We start from the raw sequence: 16909 nt of genomic DNA, 5'->3' as shown, positions 1-16909 counted from the left end.
ATTACGATTCCCCTTATAAAGCAACAAAAACCCCGTACAACGGTTTACCGCACATGCGCACATTATGCTTTATCAATCCGACTGTACGCAGCGATGAAAAAAAATACGATTGAGGATTACGTTTGCTGGTTTGCCGTGACAACAGCAGCGATCAACGGCGGCATTGTCGTTGGCTACCAGCAGGTGAGATGATCTGGATTTGAGCCAAAATGGTCTTTGTGAGATCGGTTCACAATTTTTTTTTCCCGTATAAAGGTTGTAATACGCCGTACATGATTTGAAATGATAAAAATCGTATAAAATACGGGGAAAACGTACAAGTTGACAGGTATCACAGAGATAGTCAAATGTTTTTTTTTTTCGTCTTCATCACTCGCGATCGACTTGGGACCAGTCCACCAGCTACTGGTCGATCGCGAACGACGTAATGGGCACCCATGGTAAAACCCATTACAAAAAGTAATCTTTCAGGGTCCTGGGAGGGATCAAATCTAATGTCCTTTAATTTGGATGACAAAATGTTTGGAAAACTTTAATCTACATTAGGCGTTTTTCGAGCATTCACTAACGTGGAGGCAATCAAATGTTTGTCCGGTTTTCCCTGCATGTTTGTTTCATTTCACATTTGTATCACATTTTCAACCATATGGCCTTCGCTGCCAAAATCACGGACGGGCAACATGCGTCCTTATAAATCTAATTAAAACAGAACTGTCGCAAAATAAATGAGCCATGAAAGACGTGACACGTTTTCGAGTAATAAGACATTCATTGAAGATACGTCTTTTACGATGTACAAAAGTTGAAAAGGCAGCATGTATACATCCACATTGAGGAGTCCTGCAGTGTTTACTGCTTTGTGCACGGCAGGCACAGCGACACAACTAGTGACAGTGCTTGGGTCAAACAGTACTAATGATCACAGAAATGCATAGTCAGTCAGTTATTTAGCGCACTGTCGTCAGTGCAAAATGTTTCAGAAGAAACACATTCTTCACAGTGGCTGTAATCTTAGTCGGTGGAATACCGATAAGTGATGATCACACATTTGTTTCAATACTGTTTATATATGCAGCTTCGCTAGCTTTGTTATTATGTGATCTGCTCGCTGATTTCTTGCTGCTGATGCATGAACATTTTTTTTTTTGCCTTGCTTACATCTTATCTGCGAGTTTATGTCTTGCAGTGTCACTGTTGTTTAATAAGAAGCAGCAGCTGTGTTGATAATACAAATTGACTTCTGTGTATCGTAGCCTGGTAGTAAGCACTTTGGATGAATGCAGAGCCCTTTGCATCGCACACGTAGTGCAGTTTCTCGGGCATATTCCTTTGACACACAGTAAATAGAAAGTAAATATATAAGTTCAAAGTGAACACAGACTCATCGAAACCACAAAATAAAGAATTCAATACCCTAAATGCGAGGACACATCCTGAAGAAACAACATGCAGAAACGAAGCATTCGATTAATAATTGTGCTTTCTGTTTGTGATAAACAATCATCATGATCGGTAGCCTCTCCCCGGTGTATGGCTCCATCGCTCCAGGCTACGTCGGGCAAAGCACTGAAACAACACCCACATAAATATTAGCAGAGTGATGTGTGAGGCATCAGTACGAAGTCAGGATTAAAAATTACAAAGTGGAAAATAAAGCAGAGGGGAAATAACTGGAAAACATTTCAATGCATCACTTACAATACACATTCACCAACCACAACATTAAGAGATCCAAAACATGAGTGATATCTAAAATGTGACCCTGTTAGAAAATGACTTCTATTATTGTGCTTAGTTTAAAACCAAAATATCGAAAACACATTTGTACAATGCAGTTTCACAACCACTGCAAATTAAAACCACAATAAATATATATTCTTATTTTTAACCCTTTCAAGGACAGCGATCACTACGGTGGACAGCTTGTCATGTTGTCAGGTTACAAGGTGCATGAAAGGGTTAAACTAATTTTGAGCCTGTTGGATTTTTGGTACAGCTCTTATTGGTTTGATTGGATTGCTTAATTAAAGTGGGCGGGTGTAGTTCATGTTGCGGCAGTGTCTAATTATATTCAGCGTAGGCCAGCCGGCCACAAGTTGATGAAAAGTAGACTTTGGGTTGTAGACGTGTGTCACTTTCAATCATTACACAACAAATAAAGTCCAAAGTGGCATCAGTGGCTCTGACACATAATCAGGGATTAGCCATGCGGCAGTAAAGTGAAGAAGTGAAAACTAGGGTCAAAGTGCACCGGAGTTACAAAGTGGAAATGGGGAGCCCTCGCGACAGTGAGCAACACCACCACAAGAGCGCGGGGTCACGTGAAGAATGTCACAAACCTCCCAGGCTGTCGCTCACACCACAGCTTGCGAATGCAAAGGCAGCATTAGAGCATGAATTGAAGTAGAAACACAAATGAGTGGGGAAAGAGTGACTAGAGTGTGCCCAGGAAGGAACGTTTGTTGTTGGAACCATGTAATATTCCAATTGGGAGTTTGGCCCAAATATTTGACCCAGTAGGCTACTTAAAAATTTGATTTACGATTACGTTAATTACTATGATCCCAGAAGAGGACACTTTATGTTGATAACTTATATGTGCACAAATCTTTATAATTAAGTTACTTTTTTGGGGGGGAACCACGATAGATCTAAAGTTCAAAAGTTTATAAATCAGACAATGATGGCACTGTTTGAAGTACAGTATATATATATTTTTTCCAACCAAAAATGCTTTGCGCTGGTTTGGGGGTATTTTGCTGAGTATTTCACAGGGGGTGTAATTTTTGATAACATTCTTAATCCTTAGGTATTTTTTATTTTTTTAAAAAACATGCCAAGACACTATGCTCTCCTGAAAAGCAGAAATTACTGTGGCAGCGTCTCAAAGTACTTTTGTCCTGCATTCGCGAAAGTCTTTGTGTTGTCCTAATCAGGGACAATCGATTAATTATCAATCTTAAAATGTTACTGCAGTGGTTGTGCATCGCCTCACCAGTTAATAAAGGTTTACTGATGACGGTGACAGCTTGGACTCAATCAAAAAAAAAAAGAAATTACAGATAAAACTAATCTTGATGGATTCTGGTCAACTTTTCAGTTCCTGCTATTCATCCAGTGAGTCAAAAGGCCACCCTGGATCATTTTAGCATTGCTAAATATGCTGAGTAAAATTTTACACACAGTTCCCGATTAATGCAAATTTAAACCACAACAAGATATTTACAGTTAAACCAATGTGAACAGCGACGTGCGCATTGCAAAAACGAACTTGGAGAAGGGCCTACCTTTGAGAATGTAGTCTGTTAAGAGGGCTGGAACCTTGTCGCTGTCGTCTCTCATCGCATGCAAAACTGAAACGTGGTAAATGGGAGAGAGAGAGGTCACTTACCGATGATGCCAAAGAATCCAACTTAATGATACGGGTTGAAAGAAACTTACTTTTGATCAGGGTCTGGAGGTCCTCCATGGATGGAGGGTGTCCTTTTTTTTCATAAGGGATGACGGTGATCAAATACTGCAAATGAAATAACAAGATAAAAAGGTCAATGAGTTTGTAAGAGATTTGCCTGATCAAATTCTTCCACGCATATCTTAATGAACCTTTCTTTGCCAATACCATCTATTTTCTATACTGCTTGTCGAGATTATGGTCATGGGTATGCAGTAGCCTATGCCAGCTAATTTTGGGTGAAAGTTAGGGTACACCCTGGACTGGTCATCAGTGAATCACACGGCACTTATAGACAATCATTCATGCTCAATCTAGAAGCTACAATAACATACAAACTCCACACAGGAGGTCTGTCTGCAGCTGAGATTTGAACCTCTGAACCGTGAAGCAAAAATGCTGACCACGACATCTCTGTGCTGCCAGCCTTGCATTGTCACCAGGAAAAGAAATGGGACTTCTCCAAACTGTTTACATTGTTTAACCCTTTTTGCGGACAGTGGTGACTACAGCTTATCATGTTATCAGGATCCAGGTTATCATTATTGGTGCCTGAAAGGGTTGACATTAGCTGTTGACCAGCGTAATTGACCAGGGTGTTCAACCAAAGCTTTAATTAACAGATAATGATATCGGGTCAATGTCCCAAGACTCATGACGATTTGTGAAAATTTGACTTTCAGGTGAAATGTCTGAATGGGCCTCAAATGTACCATACACTTTAGTAGTGAACTTAATTTGACTTTGTCTAAACCTTTGAATGCACAAATCTATATGGTCAATGCTTTACTTTTCTCATGACTTGCTGTCACAAGAGCAACAGCTGATTGATCCATGATTGAACCAGTGCATTTCCTGGCTCGATTATTATTTACAGTTGACATCATGAGACCAAGGTAAGGGCTGGCAATTGATCGACGGTACCTCGCCATCGGGAGGCTTCGAACAAGATGTTCCCAGAGGGAATTGGCTGCTTAACTTAAAGCGGCACAGAGTGTCCTTCGCAGGTTGTTACAGAGATACAGTGAGACTAAAAGAGTCACAGAAAGGCATAGAAGTGAACATCCTTCGAAATGTATTATCCCATACGTGGATCCAAATATCTGGTGCAAATTTTGCCATTGAGCTCCTTAGAAAACACCCAAAAGTACTGGAACATGCAAGAGTTGGACATTTAAAAATAAATAAAAGTTCACCTCTAATGATTGCAGTGCATTTTAGGTGTATCCTGAAATTGAACCCGAAAGCTTAATACCATCCATCTATTTTCCAGCCATCTTTGGGCAATAGGCGGGGGACACCCTGAACCGGTTGCCAGCCAATCACAGGGCACACAGAGACGAACAATCATCCACACTCACACTCACACCGAGGGACAATTTTGAGTGTTCTAGCAGCATGTTTTTGGAATGTGGGAGAAAACAGGAGTACCCGGAGAAAACCCACGGAGGCCCGGGGAACATGCAAAGCCCACACAAGGAGGCCGGAGCTGGAATTGAACCCGGTACCTCTGCACTGTGAGGTCGACGCGCTAACCACTGGACCGATACCATAACTTCTTAATAGAAATGAACCTGTCGTTCACTGCATCTGCTCCCGAATGTTTGTCGAAAGCTGTTTTGAAGAACACAGGAGAGCCCCTCCATGCTAAAACGCTGAGGACAAAAGAAAGAGCAAAGAGAGGATTGAAGCAACATAGATGCCGTGACGACAGGCGAACAAAGCAAGTAGGCCACGAATAATAAACTCACTGATCCGAGCGACTTTGTCGCATGGCCGTGTGACTTTCCCGTCACCCCTTGAAACTGCTGATGCTTCTTCTTCTTATTCTTCTTCAGCGCCTCCCGGTGCTCCTTCTGTCGGTTTTGCACGTCAATAAGCGCAGAGATGAAAGTGTTCTTCACCTCCTTCTCGAAGTCCAGCTCGTCCCTGAGAGCCAAATGCTGCACCAGCTCCTCCGAGAGTCTTGTGACGGCGCTCTCCGTCTCCTCCACACGTTTGTTCAGTTCGTCCACGTTCAGTCTTCGAACTCCTGCGCCCATACACTTGTTACGGGTGTGGTGAAACAATGACGACGGACTTTTTTCGAACTATGGTCCCACTATTCCAACAGGATGGCTCTTCAATATATACATTAATCTATGATTGATTGCCGAAATACGTGCACCTAATTACATTGAAGTCGATGATTTGCCCAGGTGCCACCGCCACGTTGGCCTCGCTCTCTACATGCCCCAAAGTGCATGTGCAATGGTATATGACAGTAATTGAATGTACAATATCAACTTATTCGAAGTGGTGTTTGGAAAGACTAGCAAGATGACTTCTTTTTTTTAATTGTGGTTTTTAAATTTATATTGCACTTATATTGAACTGTGTACAGTTCTTTTCTGACACATTTATTTTGTGCAATGAAACACTTTATCCCCCCAATTTTGCTGCTGTAGACTGCAAATGTCCCCAGTGTGGGACAAATAAAGGTGATCTTATCTTATCTTATCTTAAATTGATTAATTACAGGTAAATAACTGCTATATTCTTGTAAGAAATATTACGGGACTGTTGAAAATAATTTACATTTCTCAGTGGGCCAAATTAAGAAACGGCGTAGACGGCATGAGACTACTGGACTCATCTTGCTTGTTGAATCCATAAGGTTGACAGAATTTGCTTCTGAAATTACCGGTAAGTGCGCTGTCCTCCGATTGACATGTGTTTGTAGGGGGTGCGTCTCCTGAAAGTGGTCACATGTGGGGTGTTGTTTCAATTCAACATGAAATACCTTCAACAACCAAGAAGAGTCCAGTTGTTTCAATTCAACCTTTGGGGAATTCACATAACCTTGACGACTGAGAATCGACACATATGTGAAGTCCGGTGTAGCGCCACACTCACTTTCTTCGTAACTTGGACTTCTTCTGGGGCGCTGTACATTCAGAGAGCGCATGGACAGGTCAGGCTGTGAAGGATTGTGCTCTGCTACAGAGTCGGAAGAGTCCTGCATCATCTCCTCAATCTCCTCAATCACCTACACAGTGAATCAACACACACATCAGGCCTGTAATTATCCCAGTGAGAATCATCTCTAAATCCCTCCATAGCTGTCTTAAACTGCAGCATCATCTGCATTTAAAAAGCTTTTATGTGCCACTCACCTGCTCGGCTGTGAAAAGAGGTTCCTCGCCGAGACACGGGACGATGATGGCGTGCATGTCCAGCTGTTCCCTCAGCTCCTCGACTTCAGACACATCTGCCGCGATGTCACTTGTCTGACTCTAAGTAGACGCCGCAACAGGGGGGCAAAGGATTTGATCATCCGTGGCTCGAAGCATGTCTGAGATTTGTCAGATGAATGGAGGAGAGATTTGGCGGGTGCTAAAAGTGGGACACTGTGAGAGGGAGGGAGGTGTGGAGGGCAGAGTCACTGACCACATTCTCCTCTGGGTTGAATGCGGGCATGTGGAGGGAACGTGTTCGGGATTGTTTCCTATCCATCTCCGTCACCTGCCCGTAGCTTTTGGTTAAAGCATTCCAGATCCTGTTGTTACATGAAAAGGAGCATCAGATGCTTGTGTTGGCTCCAATTAATGAAGCTGTAGCTTCACTTTATGATTCTCTCATTGTCCACACCGTCATCAAAAATACAATAACTCTTGAAGCGGCACTTGATGTTGTTCAATTTCTTTCAAAAATTCAAACGATAATAATAAAAACATTATTTCAGAATGACAAAAATAAAGAATGAGGAAAATAAAGAGAGATAGAGATCAAACATTTATGTGGCTATACTCCATGCTTACAGCATTGCTTCGCAGTTACCACGCCACACAAACACACTTACTAAATATTATAAATAACTATAGTATCAGTTTTAGAAGAGATGATTTGAAAATGTTAACACTGGCAGAGATTCATTGAAATGAAGTGTTGCATATTGATATTCGCCTCTTTTCGAATTACTGTTGTGAGAAATCATGAACATGAGCCGTTTCTTCACATACATTGAAATCACTAATCATTAATAATAATATACAACAAATATTTCAAAGGCAATTGGTGCAAATTAGTTATTTCAGAAGTAAGTATCAAAATGGTAGCCGTTTGGATTCATCAGTAACCAATAAGTAGTTCTCCGTTTCTAAAAGGTTGGTGATCCCTTGTATTCATCTTAAAGAAACATATACTGTAGCGGGTTCGCTGCTTACTATGGTCCCTACATACGAACGGTGTGCTGCAAAACTCCGCGTTGAGCGTTTTTCCTCAATCTGATTAGATTAATGGGCTAAAAGTGTTTTTCATAGAAAGTACTAATCGTTTTACAACTGCGCTAGCGTGGGCCTACGTACAAATACGTCACGTCGTTATCACCGTCGTAGACCGTTATAATTCTTTTTTTCTTTTTTAGAAATAGCTAAATGTTAGGGAAGATAGTTGAAATGATCGAAAGTGGTATCATAACCAATGACGTCATTTTGAGCGTGCCATTAAGTCAAAATACATCCTCAAAATGATGACAAATGATACAGGGCAACAACACTACTCACTCGTCTCCTTGCAGAAACTTGTCCTCGGCGATCACCATCACCGCGTCGCTGTTACCCGCCGTGGAGCTCCAATCCTCGAAGCACAAAGACAGAATCCCGTTGGAATCGTCCACTGGATCCTCCGTGGACGTAGTAGCGCTGAATTCCCCTTGGGAATCTCGGGATCCCTCCTCATCACCATTGCCGTCGACAGCATCCAGGACGTGGGTCTCTGCGGTGGCCAGAGTTCCTTTCAGCGGCCGATCTGCACACAAATTTGGACATCCATCGTCCAGACGAACGGTTGGCGCCTCCATAGCCCCAACGGGAGAGCCTACTGCCTTTGGCTGGCTGGTGATGGATGTGTGGGGTTGACGAACCGTAGCATCTCCGCTCTTCTTCTCTTCAAGCCGGCAGGGAGGCCGCCAGGCAGCCTTCCTGCAGCGGGGCTCAGGCAGCCCGTAGCCGACTAGTGGCCGCTTCACGCCGCGCATGCTGACTGCCAAACACAACACTTATCAATACGGTACTTCATCATGGGCGCTGCTCACGGCCCAGCAAAGTTTGAAGCACTCTATTGTTGTTTACAAATTTCCAAACGATGCAAAGTGATGGATGAACCAACATTTACTGGAATTCAATAAAACATAATATAAGCAAACAAGCATTCCCCCAAATGACAAGAGGCGACAGGAAACAGTCCTATTTTCTTTATATTCAGAGATATTATTCACTATGACATCCATACCTTCAACAATTCAAAAATGTTTCAAATGGTCAAAGAGGACGTTTTTTTAATAGCTATCTACAGTATGTACAGTAGATAAAAAAGGTTGAGGAATTGACTGAACTTAAATGATCAATGTGTATCTTAAATAGTTACACACCAAAACATTTGTCTTACTATCATGAAATAAAAAAAAAACTGGCGCATCACTTAGATGTTTATGATGCATTGCGGTATCAAGCAAGGCAAGGAAATTTTTCACCCAAGGACAAATGAATGTGAATGATCGACTCCTGGCTCATGTTGAAGACGCACTGCACGCGCAAGGACATACAAACAAAAGTTCAACAGAATCCCGATGGGAAACAACTGATTTGCGTCTTTGTGGAAAGCAGGAGGTCAGACTAATGGCCTTAAAAGTGCTGAAGCTTGTTAAAGGTTGGAAAGCATCATCTCACTCCAGGTTTCATGTCTGATGCTTTCAGATTTCTCTTCCAAACTGGTGGAATCTATTAAAAAAAATAAAAAAATCACAAATGATCGAAATCAGTTTTATCAGGCGTTTTTAAGGACCGTATTCAAGTCATACACATAGGTGAAAAGTGTGTATGAATATTACTGGTGGCAGTAATGCAGGCTCTAGATGTCGTCCCAGAAATGAAAGCAGTCGCCTCCAAATCAGACCGCTGCCAAGAAACATGAATCCTGTAACCAGCCAAAAAACACGAGGGTCCTGGAACATAGAAAAATGTGTCAATAAATATTATTTGAGTCGTTTTGGATTGGGGTGAGGAACTTTCTGCCCAGAGGTCACATATGGCTGGCCCCGCCCTTCTAAAATCAAGCCTCACAAAATTTTACAGCACCCCAAAAGTTCACAAATATTCATAATAATCAACATTTGTTGGACTCTTGCATCATATTTTGGAAAAGAGTCTTTTGGCACGAAGTTCCTAAGATCTCTTGGAGGACTTAATGCAGGTCGCAACATATCAAAGATCCAAACACATGATGGCAAAAGAAGGCCAGAGAGGCAATCTGACCTCTTCAAAAGACGACTCCAAATTCATTCCGAAGGCCACCCCGATGAGACCAAATAAGGAGAGTGAGAAGGTCCCCATGGTCAGTTGCAGGTTCAAACGCATCATCACATTTCGATGGCTGGAACAGACAGCAATTGCCTTTCAGTTCAATTGGACCAGATTCTGTCAAAGATGCTTCAAAGAGCATTTAGGGACACTAGTGCACACCTGTCCAGATTGATAAAGATGACACTCTCCGAGTCATCAATCAGGCCTTTCAGCTCCCTGGCCTTGTTGCCCAGCTCCTCAGCCTGCATGGGCCAGTGTGACAACACAAGCGCAAGATAAGAACAAAGCTAGCCTCAAATCCACGTAATGGATTTATTACTGTGGCTGAAGCTAAACACCATTACCTGCATGTAGTAATTATCCAATAACAGTTCCATCTCCTCCGCATGGTCAATCCCCAAACTGCTCTCCTCACTAGAAAGACAAAAATCAACTGTAAAAAATAAAAATAAAAAAGAAAAAGCTCATGTCAGAATAACATTTAGCTGTCCATAGAAGGAGAAGATCAACATAGATATGTAACGCTCAGGAGGTTAGGACGAAATTAGGCTACAAATGTAAAAATCACAGAAACTTGGACACATGTTGAGTTTAAGATACATTTTCTGACTGGAAATGACACAAGAAAATGGTTTAATTCATGCTAAATCATTTGCCATTTCCCATAAATTGTTACATTTGGAAAATGACATCCTGTCCTTGAGAACAATTGTACATGTACTGGTGCACCTGACTTACAAAACTCTGGGGTCTGTCCACTTGGTGAGGCAGAGCTCTTCAATGATTTCGTCCTCATCCAAAATCTTAAGCAGGGAATCTTTAAAAACTTTAATGTCAGTCTCCAACTCGGATAAACTGTTCAATAAACAGAGAGACAAATTACACAATGGTGTTCATTAAATCCACTTGAAATGGTGAACTTTGAAATTGATGCATGGTTGATGTCAAGACTAAAACTTCTAAAAATCATGAAATAAGGAAAACCAAATCAACACGTCTTGACTAATTCTATCGCTGTGAATCGCTGACACTCTTTCAGCGCTGCTCAGATTAGTTTCACTTCATGTGTCAGGTACCTCTTACTGTTCTGCAGCAGTATGTGCAGTTTACTTCGATCAGCAGACAGGATTTTTGGATCCACCAGAGATTCCAAAATGTCCAATATTACTGGTTCAACTTCGTTCAGCCGGGTTTGTAAATTGTTTACCTGTTGATGGAAGCCTGCTTGATTGAGCCTTAGCTTGTCACAAAGTTCAAAGCAGGCTCAAAGACCAAGTCATTGCCCTCACCCTGTGCTGTAGGATGGCTTCCAGAGCCCTGAACTCAAAAGGCAGCGAGTGTGTCTGCGAGGCCAGCTGCGGGGCAAGCTCCAGCACGAGCCAGCGCTCCAATCCCAGCCCACGGAAATCCAACACCAAAAGGCAATGGGGAGTCACGATGGCTTTTAATGACTGCGGAGACAAAAATGGGGGTACATTGAGATGCCATCTGAACAAAAGTCACCAAAGACACCTTAAATGCTTTGCTCTGACCGCCCCCCTCCCCCGACATGTTGTTATGCTTGCAGTCACTGAGTTACAGGTTCCTTAGTCAGATCTAATCAGTAAATATTTGCAGTGAGAGGCTAACTCCATAAAAGGGGCTTGTTTAGAAATCAAGGGAGCCGGCCCATGCAAGAGATGCATGATCCACTGTGTCGTGCCGTAATTATACGTTAAGCTTAGTGAAGAGCGGCAGAAAGGGGCCAAGAAAAAGTATTCAAGAACTTGAGTAAGTTATACCCACTCGTTCTATTTACAGTATACTGCCGGTAATTGTCAAGTATTTTTAAAGTAACTGGTAAATAAACCGGTTTAACAATTTACAGGAGAAATTCTGACCTTTAGCCTGTCAATAATAAGATGAATATTCAAACAGTTTATGTGAAGAACCCGTCACTGGAGGATTAATTCATCCAAGATACAAATCACAATGATGTGTTTCCACCGATGAGAACATTTTCTGCTCCAAGTCCATTCTTTGTCTGCAGGATGGCCGTGAAGCCAGTTTGTCTCTTCCTGTTGTTGCCTCTACTGTTGTCCGGCCAGGCTAAAAAACAAGCGTGCCTCAAGTCGGCATCCACCTGCAGCGAGTGCATCCTGTCGGGTCCGCAGTGTGTGTGGTGCACTGACTCGGGTCTGAAAAGCCGCTGTCACACTTTGAGTGCGCTCGAGAGGGCAGGCTGTGATCCACATCACATGTATAACCCCCTGGGGCGAGTACATGTCATCAGGAATGAAAGCAAGTATGGTCAAACACTGATTTACCCTTTAACTATTCAGGCAATGGAGGCTGCAGAATAAATCCAAAAATGAGACTGTATGTGCTCCATTTCATCCACAGAAGATATTATTTTAATAGTTATGATTGTACTTTAAATGAGCCAAACTTCTGGGCTTCCATGGCAAATCAAGTGAAAATTAATTGAAATGAATTGTGGGTTAAACTGGCATCATTTTAACAGGTTGTTTTTTATTAACTAGTGTGTCATTGTTTGAGGGATCCCATTAAAATTAAACAGTCAAAGTATTGTAAAAAAGAAATGAACCACATTTAATCAGGAATAGTTAAGCTCATTTGCGAGGATGCATGACAAGAGCGATGATTAAACATGCAGAGCTGGGGAGTAGGTGATGAAAGTCACATTTCACTTTGCACAATTTCTGTATTTTACTTCCACTTCTTAAAATCCCCGATGAACTTTGACAGCAGTGAGCCCACGGCAGAGACTGTGTTCCTGCAGCCTCAGGAGGTGACCCTCCATTTACGGCCCGGTGTGAGCCAGTCCTTCCCTCTTTCCTTCACCACGGCGAGAGGCCGGCCAATCCCAGAGCTGAAAATCGACACCAGCCCTGTGCCAGCTGGAGTCAACATCACATTCAGCAACATAAGACATGGGAACATGCTAGTGGAGGTCAGGATAATTAAGACTTGGGCACATAAAACAAAAGCATGAGTCGCTTTAGCAAAATGTGCGCTCTTCTTTGCTTCTGTCTTAAGGCAATCCCCATCCATCTCTCAGTGTCTTCTGGTCTAACTCCAGCAATCTGCAAGGATGCCATCATGACATCCACAAATCTCCTCTTCGGTCTTTCGCTTTGCCTCCTACCTGACGGCTTCATTCGGAGTATCTTTCTCTGAGATAAATCCACTGTCTTTCCTCCGCAGCCTGCACATGTCCAAACCATCTCAATCTGCTCTCCTTAGCCTTCTCTCCAAACCTTGTAGTTTGTGCTCTCCACCCAAACTCATTCCTAATCCTGTCCACTGTTGTCAACTGACTCTCAAATAGAATAGCAGCATCTTCATCCAGCTCCTGGTCATTGCTACCAACTCCAACCATACAAACTTTTTTTTAAGCTTGTGCAATGTGCTCTTCTGTCAGAAAACTTTCATTATGATGACTTTTCTTCATGCCCAGGTGGATGTTGTGGCGGGCCATTGTCGTACGACTAGTGACGCCATAAACCCGAAGAACAGGACAGGGCCCTGGTCTGTCCACATTACTTCAAGAAGCTTTTCACAAAGTGTCAATTTGGAGATAAATGTGCAGTGTGAGTAGTAGCGACGTTTTTAAAAAATTGCAACAGTTGAAGTGAGGCACTTTTGACTCATTTTCTCTAGGCGAGTGTGACTGTAAAAGAAACCGCGAGGAAAACAGTCCTACCTGCAACAGCCACGGAGCTCTGGTGTGTGGCTCTTGCGAGTGTTACCAACCTTACCTTGGACAATATTGCCAGATCAATCAAGAATTAAGTGAAGGAAGAGATGAGAGATTCTGTCGCAGAGGACCAAATGCCCCATTGTGTAGCGGTAGGGGAACGTGCGTTAAAGGTGACTGCCTATGCCACAGTCAAGAAAACCCGAATGAACGATACACGGGAAGGTTCTGCGAGTGCAGCAATTTTGATTGCCCATATCACAACAACAGGTATGTAACCACAATGAACCCTGACTTGGTTCATTATGTTGCTAGAAAAGCTAGAAATCTCTTTCAAACATTTTATTCTCTCTGCAGGATTTGTGGGGGTCACGGCAGGTGCGAGTGTGGACAGTGCATTTGTGACAACGACTGGAGTGATGAGGACTGCAGCTGCTCAATCGATACAACGTCTTGCATGGCATCGAACCAACAAGTGTGTAACGGTCAAGGGATGTGTCAGTGCGGAAGCTGTCGTTGTGACCCACCATATGCGGGCCCCACTTGTGAGAATTGCCCGACTTGTTTGGGCCCTTGTCAGACTCACGCGGAGTGTGTGGACTGCCGGGCGTTCGGAACAGGACCCAAAAAAGACAGGTGAGAACTAAAAGTCTATCACCATTCCCGGGTGTGACTTTTTCTTCAGTCTGTCTGAGTGTGTAATCTGGTTCACAGGTGCGAGGCCGAGTGCAACTACTTAATTCTGACAAAGGTGGAGAGCAAAGAGGATATCCAGGCACCGTGTAGAATGATTAGCCGCGAAGACTCTTGTTTCTTCTACTTCGGCATCTCCCAAACCCCCGCAGGGACACACTGCACTGTGGCGGCAACGAAAGAATGTCCACAGTGGAAATGATCCACCAGGATCAAGAACTCGCTGCATTAATTTGGGGTTTCTTCAACATTGCATTACAGATCTATCGATATATTTTCCAAACATTTAATTGTGTTTCATTTATGGCAGTATGTAGCGTTAGGCTGTAATATGCACTTCTCTAGGGGGTTATATAGAGTTGAACAAAAAATAAATAGCAAAGTGAAATATAATATTATGGGTGACTGTTTTTTTTTGTGAGGAGATATTTTGTCAACAATTTTAGCATACCTCCATTCGTAGGATAATGCAGTTGTTTCTGGTGGTGAGGCTGCTACTGTGCTGAAAGCGAAGGTCCCGTGCCTGAAGACTTAGCTCCTGGCAAAGCTCGTTTTTCTTCTTCTCTACAAGTAGAGAGAGGAGGAAAAAAAGCATAACATTTTTGCTTTAATTTTCAACACTTAAGAGAATTATGGAAACCACAGGCGAAACAAACAAAACCAAATTAGGCCACAAAGCAGAACACAAGACAAATGTCATATCACAGCTCAAATGACAGTTTGTTATCGTTACCTATGCTGGAATAAAAAGTACTGGAACTACAACAACAAAAATCCTACAAGGATACTGGTACACCACAAAATGAGACAGATCACAATTTGATTAGCATTTTTTTAGCTTTGTAGTAGTACATACCCTCATTAAAAAAAATGCACGTTAGGTTAATTTGATATTGTAAATTGTGTGAATGTGTGATTGAATGGTTGGTTTGGTTGTGCGCTGTGGTTGGCTACATACCAGCCTGATAAAACTTGGCCTGACATTACAAGTTCAACATAGAAAATGGGATCAAGATCGCCAACCAAGCCAGTGAGCCAATTTTGAAAATGCTGGTTGATTTATCCACAAGAGTGGCACACAAACCAACCTCCATTGATTACAACAAAACAAAAACTGACCTTTTTTGTTTAACACTTACCAAATGATGTAACATTTCCCTCTTGGTCGAATCGCATCTGTGAGATAAGCAAAATAAGAGGTGATTCTGACTGAAACCGATTATTGTTTGACCGTCTGTCTACAGAAGACAGCTTACCACAACAAAAGGTGGCGGCACAGTGGAAATTGTAGCTTCGGTCATGCTGTGGCGGACAAAGGACACTGCTAAAAGACACAGACGATATTAAAAAAAAATTGTGAAAGTACAAGTGAACTGGTTTAAACACTAAGATAACTGTCTCTTTTATAAAACACACAAGTATTGTGTACATTTTTGAGGCACTTATAATTGCAGAGCCATTTATACATTTTAATTTTGAAATGTTGTGTCAAAATGGCAAAGTGCACAGCGTTGAATTGAGTTGTACAAGTGTCGACTGACATAGTCTCCAGCTTCCAAGTGACCATGAACAGGATAAGCTGTCGAAAATGGGTGGATTGATATTTTACTGAGCACCCAGATACTTTCATATATTGCAGCAAGCATTTTAATGTTACAACATTCATGAGCAACAGGTGGCTCAGATCTTCAGGAATAACAGGTGTTGGATCAGCAACATTCTGATTGCCAAGTAGTAATTATACAACCACTGCTGCATTATAGTTGATGTGCGACTTCCCTTTAACAAACCCATACAAGTGCAGTATACAGTATGTGAGGAACAAAATAATTTGATCCGTGGACCGTTTTTTTCTTACCAGCCCACGATGCTCCTCCTCTTAGCAGGTTCTTGTTTCTTGCCAAGCAAATTGGACTTCGTCTTCTCGACTTAAGCAGTAAATGACAACAAAGCACCTCAGGAGTATCGTCACTGTTGTACATTGGTGGCACTGAGAGCCTTGTGCAGGAGCGCATGGCACGACCAATCATGGGATTAAGGGTTTCATTTGCTCCCATATAGGACAGGGGACCAACAGAGGTTAAAAGGCGCTTTGAATTCAAGTGTCCCCTGAGTGGTGGATACATCCTTGGGCAGCGCATACACATAGTCAACAGCATTCTGTGTAATTTCATCTGCAAACTGCCTTAAGACCATGCAAAAAACGACATGGAAAAGTAATTGTGGATAGCGTGAGGCACTAGCCCACCATAAAAAGACACAAGATCGAGGTTTTGAACATCTTATGGAGCTCGAATAGGTGGTATCTGGTCCACGGGAAGTAATGATCGAGTTCGATTGGAGGCTAAAAAATGAGAAAATAGCGATTTGTTTGCTACCCTGTTTCTACTATCATTGTGTATCCTTCATCACGTGACCGTCACTCAGTAGAGTACTTCGTGTTATGCTAGTTAGCAGAGCAGCTAATCAGTGACACTATGCACTCCGTGCCGAGTTATCAAATTCAAATCTTAATGACAATGACGTCAAACACAAGAAAGCTTCACGTCGCTAAATACAAACTCAACTAAACTGAACCACATACACGACACGATATCAGGGTGCTTATAAAGCGGTTGTCTGGTGAAAGCTAAGGAAACAGGACGTGTCCTACCCAAAATGCACCGCGAGGAAGCCAAAGATATTTAGAGCATGTAGATCATACCCCCAAAAGCTATAAATTAG

General features: G+C 42.4%; 3 protein-coding genes across 8 annotated transcripts; 1 reads left to right on the top strand and 2 right to left on the bottom strand.

Annotated features, from left to right (window-relative positions):
- Window positions 1-749: 749 nt before the first annotated feature.
- Window positions 750-8468, bottom strand: fez2a (fasciculation and elongation protein zeta 2a). 5 transcript variants are annotated; one of them, XR_015101149.1, is made up of 10 exons: window positions 7996-8468; window positions 6881-6989; window positions 6607-6726; window positions 6347-6479; window positions 5203-5483; window positions 5026-5106; window positions 3442-3517; window positions 3288-3353; window positions 1414-1566; window positions 750-1327 (listed from the first exon to the last, which is right to left on the bottom strand). XR_015101149.1 is itself a non-coding variant. In XM_086113098.1 (10 exons), exons 2-10 carry the CDS (start codon window positions 8031-8033, stop codon window positions 1550-1552), a joined length of 921 nt encoding a protein of 306 aa, XP_085969224.1. In that variant the 5' UTR covers window positions 8034-8239; window positions 8316-8445; the 3' UTR covers window positions 750-1549. The 5 variants fall into 5 exon arrangements, 3 of the variants coding, with proteins under 3 accessions (XP_085969224.1, XP_085969225.1, XP_085969223.1); XM_086113098.1 differs by having other exon boundaries at window positions 750-1566; window positions 7996-8239; window positions 8316-8445; XM_086113099.1 differs by having other exon boundaries at window positions 750-1566; window positions 7996-8239; window positions 8313-8438.
- Window positions 8469-8586: 118 nt separating this feature from the next.
- On the bottom strand, window positions 8587-16898 carry mrs2 (magnesium transporter MRS2). Its single transcript, XM_086113093.1, has 12 exons — window positions 16044-16898; window positions 15442-15509; window positions 15325-15361; window positions 14637-14749; window positions 11082-11243; window positions 10869-10999; window positions 10531-10647; window positions 10137-10206; window positions 9952-10034; window positions 9745-9862; window positions 9321-9434; window positions 8587-9210 (listed from the first exon to the last, which is right to left on the bottom strand). Exons 1-12 carry the CDS (start codon window positions 16357-16359, stop codon window positions 9151-9153), a joined length of 1389 nt encoding a protein of 462 aa, XP_085969219.1. The 5' UTR covers window positions 16360-16898; the 3' UTR covers window positions 8587-9150.
- On the top strand, window positions 11396-14578 carry LOC147203563 (integrin beta-1-like). Of its 2 annotated transcripts, none has more exons than XM_086113096.1 (7): window positions 11396-11562; window positions 11822-12076; window positions 12544-12745; window positions 13253-13385; window positions 13456-13762; window positions 13850-14128; window positions 14207-14578. In XM_086113096.1, exons 2-7 carry the CDS (start codon window positions 11823-11825, stop codon window positions 14385-14387), a joined length of 1356 nt encoding a protein of 451 aa, XP_085969222.1. In that variant the 5' UTR covers window positions 11396-11562; window position 11822; the 3' UTR covers window positions 14388-14578. The 2 variants fall into 2 exon arrangements, with proteins under 2 accessions (XP_085969222.1, XP_085969221.1); XM_086113095.1 differs by having other exon boundaries at window positions 12541-12745.
- Window positions 16899-16909: the final 11 nt, after the last annotated feature.

Source organism: Hippocampus guttulatus, chromosome 6 (genome assembly GCF_054856545.1).
Source record: "Hippocampus guttulatus isolate MCC_2025c chromosome 6, RoL_Hgut_1.0, whole genome shotgun sequence".
NCBI lineage: Eukaryota > Metazoa > Chordata > Actinopteri > Syngnathiformes > Syngnathidae > Hippocampus > Hippocampus guttulatus.
The sequence above is the reverse complement of the archived record's forward strand: the minus strand, read 5'-3'. Positions and strand labels throughout refer to the sequence as shown.

Coding starts and splice junctions, on each gene's coding strand:
- LOC147203563 (XM_086113095.1), top strand. CDS start 11,823: ATGGCCGTGAAGCCAGTTTGTCTCTTCCTGTTGTTGCCTCTACTGTTG. Junction 12,077..12,540: donor GTCATCAGGAATGAAAGCAA/GTATGGTCAAAC, acceptor GAACTTTGACAG/CAGTGAGCCCACGGCAGAGA. Junction 13,386..13,455: donor TTTGGAGATAAATGTGCAGT/GTGAGTAGTAGC, acceptor CATTTTCTCTAG/GCGAGTGTGACTGTAAAAGA.
- fez2a (XM_086113097.1), bottom strand. CDS start 8,468: ATGCGCGGCGTGAAGCGGCCACTAGTCGGCTACGGGCTGCCTGAGCCC. Junction 6,480..6,606: donor CTCTTTTCACAGCCGAGCAG/GTGAGTGGCACA, acceptor TTCACTGTGTAG/GTGATTGAGGAGATTGAGGA. Junction 5,484..6,346: donor AAGTCCAAGTTACGAAGAAA/GTGAGTGTGGCG, acceptor GTATGGGCGCAG/GAGTTCGAAGACTGAACGTG.
- mrs2 (XM_086113093.1), bottom strand. CDS start 16,359: ATGAAATTACACAGAATGCTGTTGACTATGTGTATGCGCTGCCCAAGG. Junction 10,648..10,868: donor CTGCTGCAGAACAGTAAGAG/GTACCTGACACA, acceptor TTTATTGAACAG/TTTATCCGAGTTGGAGACTG. Junction 10,207..10,530: donor TGGACAGACCCCAGAGTTTT/GTAAGTCAGGTG, acceptor TTGTCTTTCTAG/TGAGGAGAGCAGTTTGGGGA.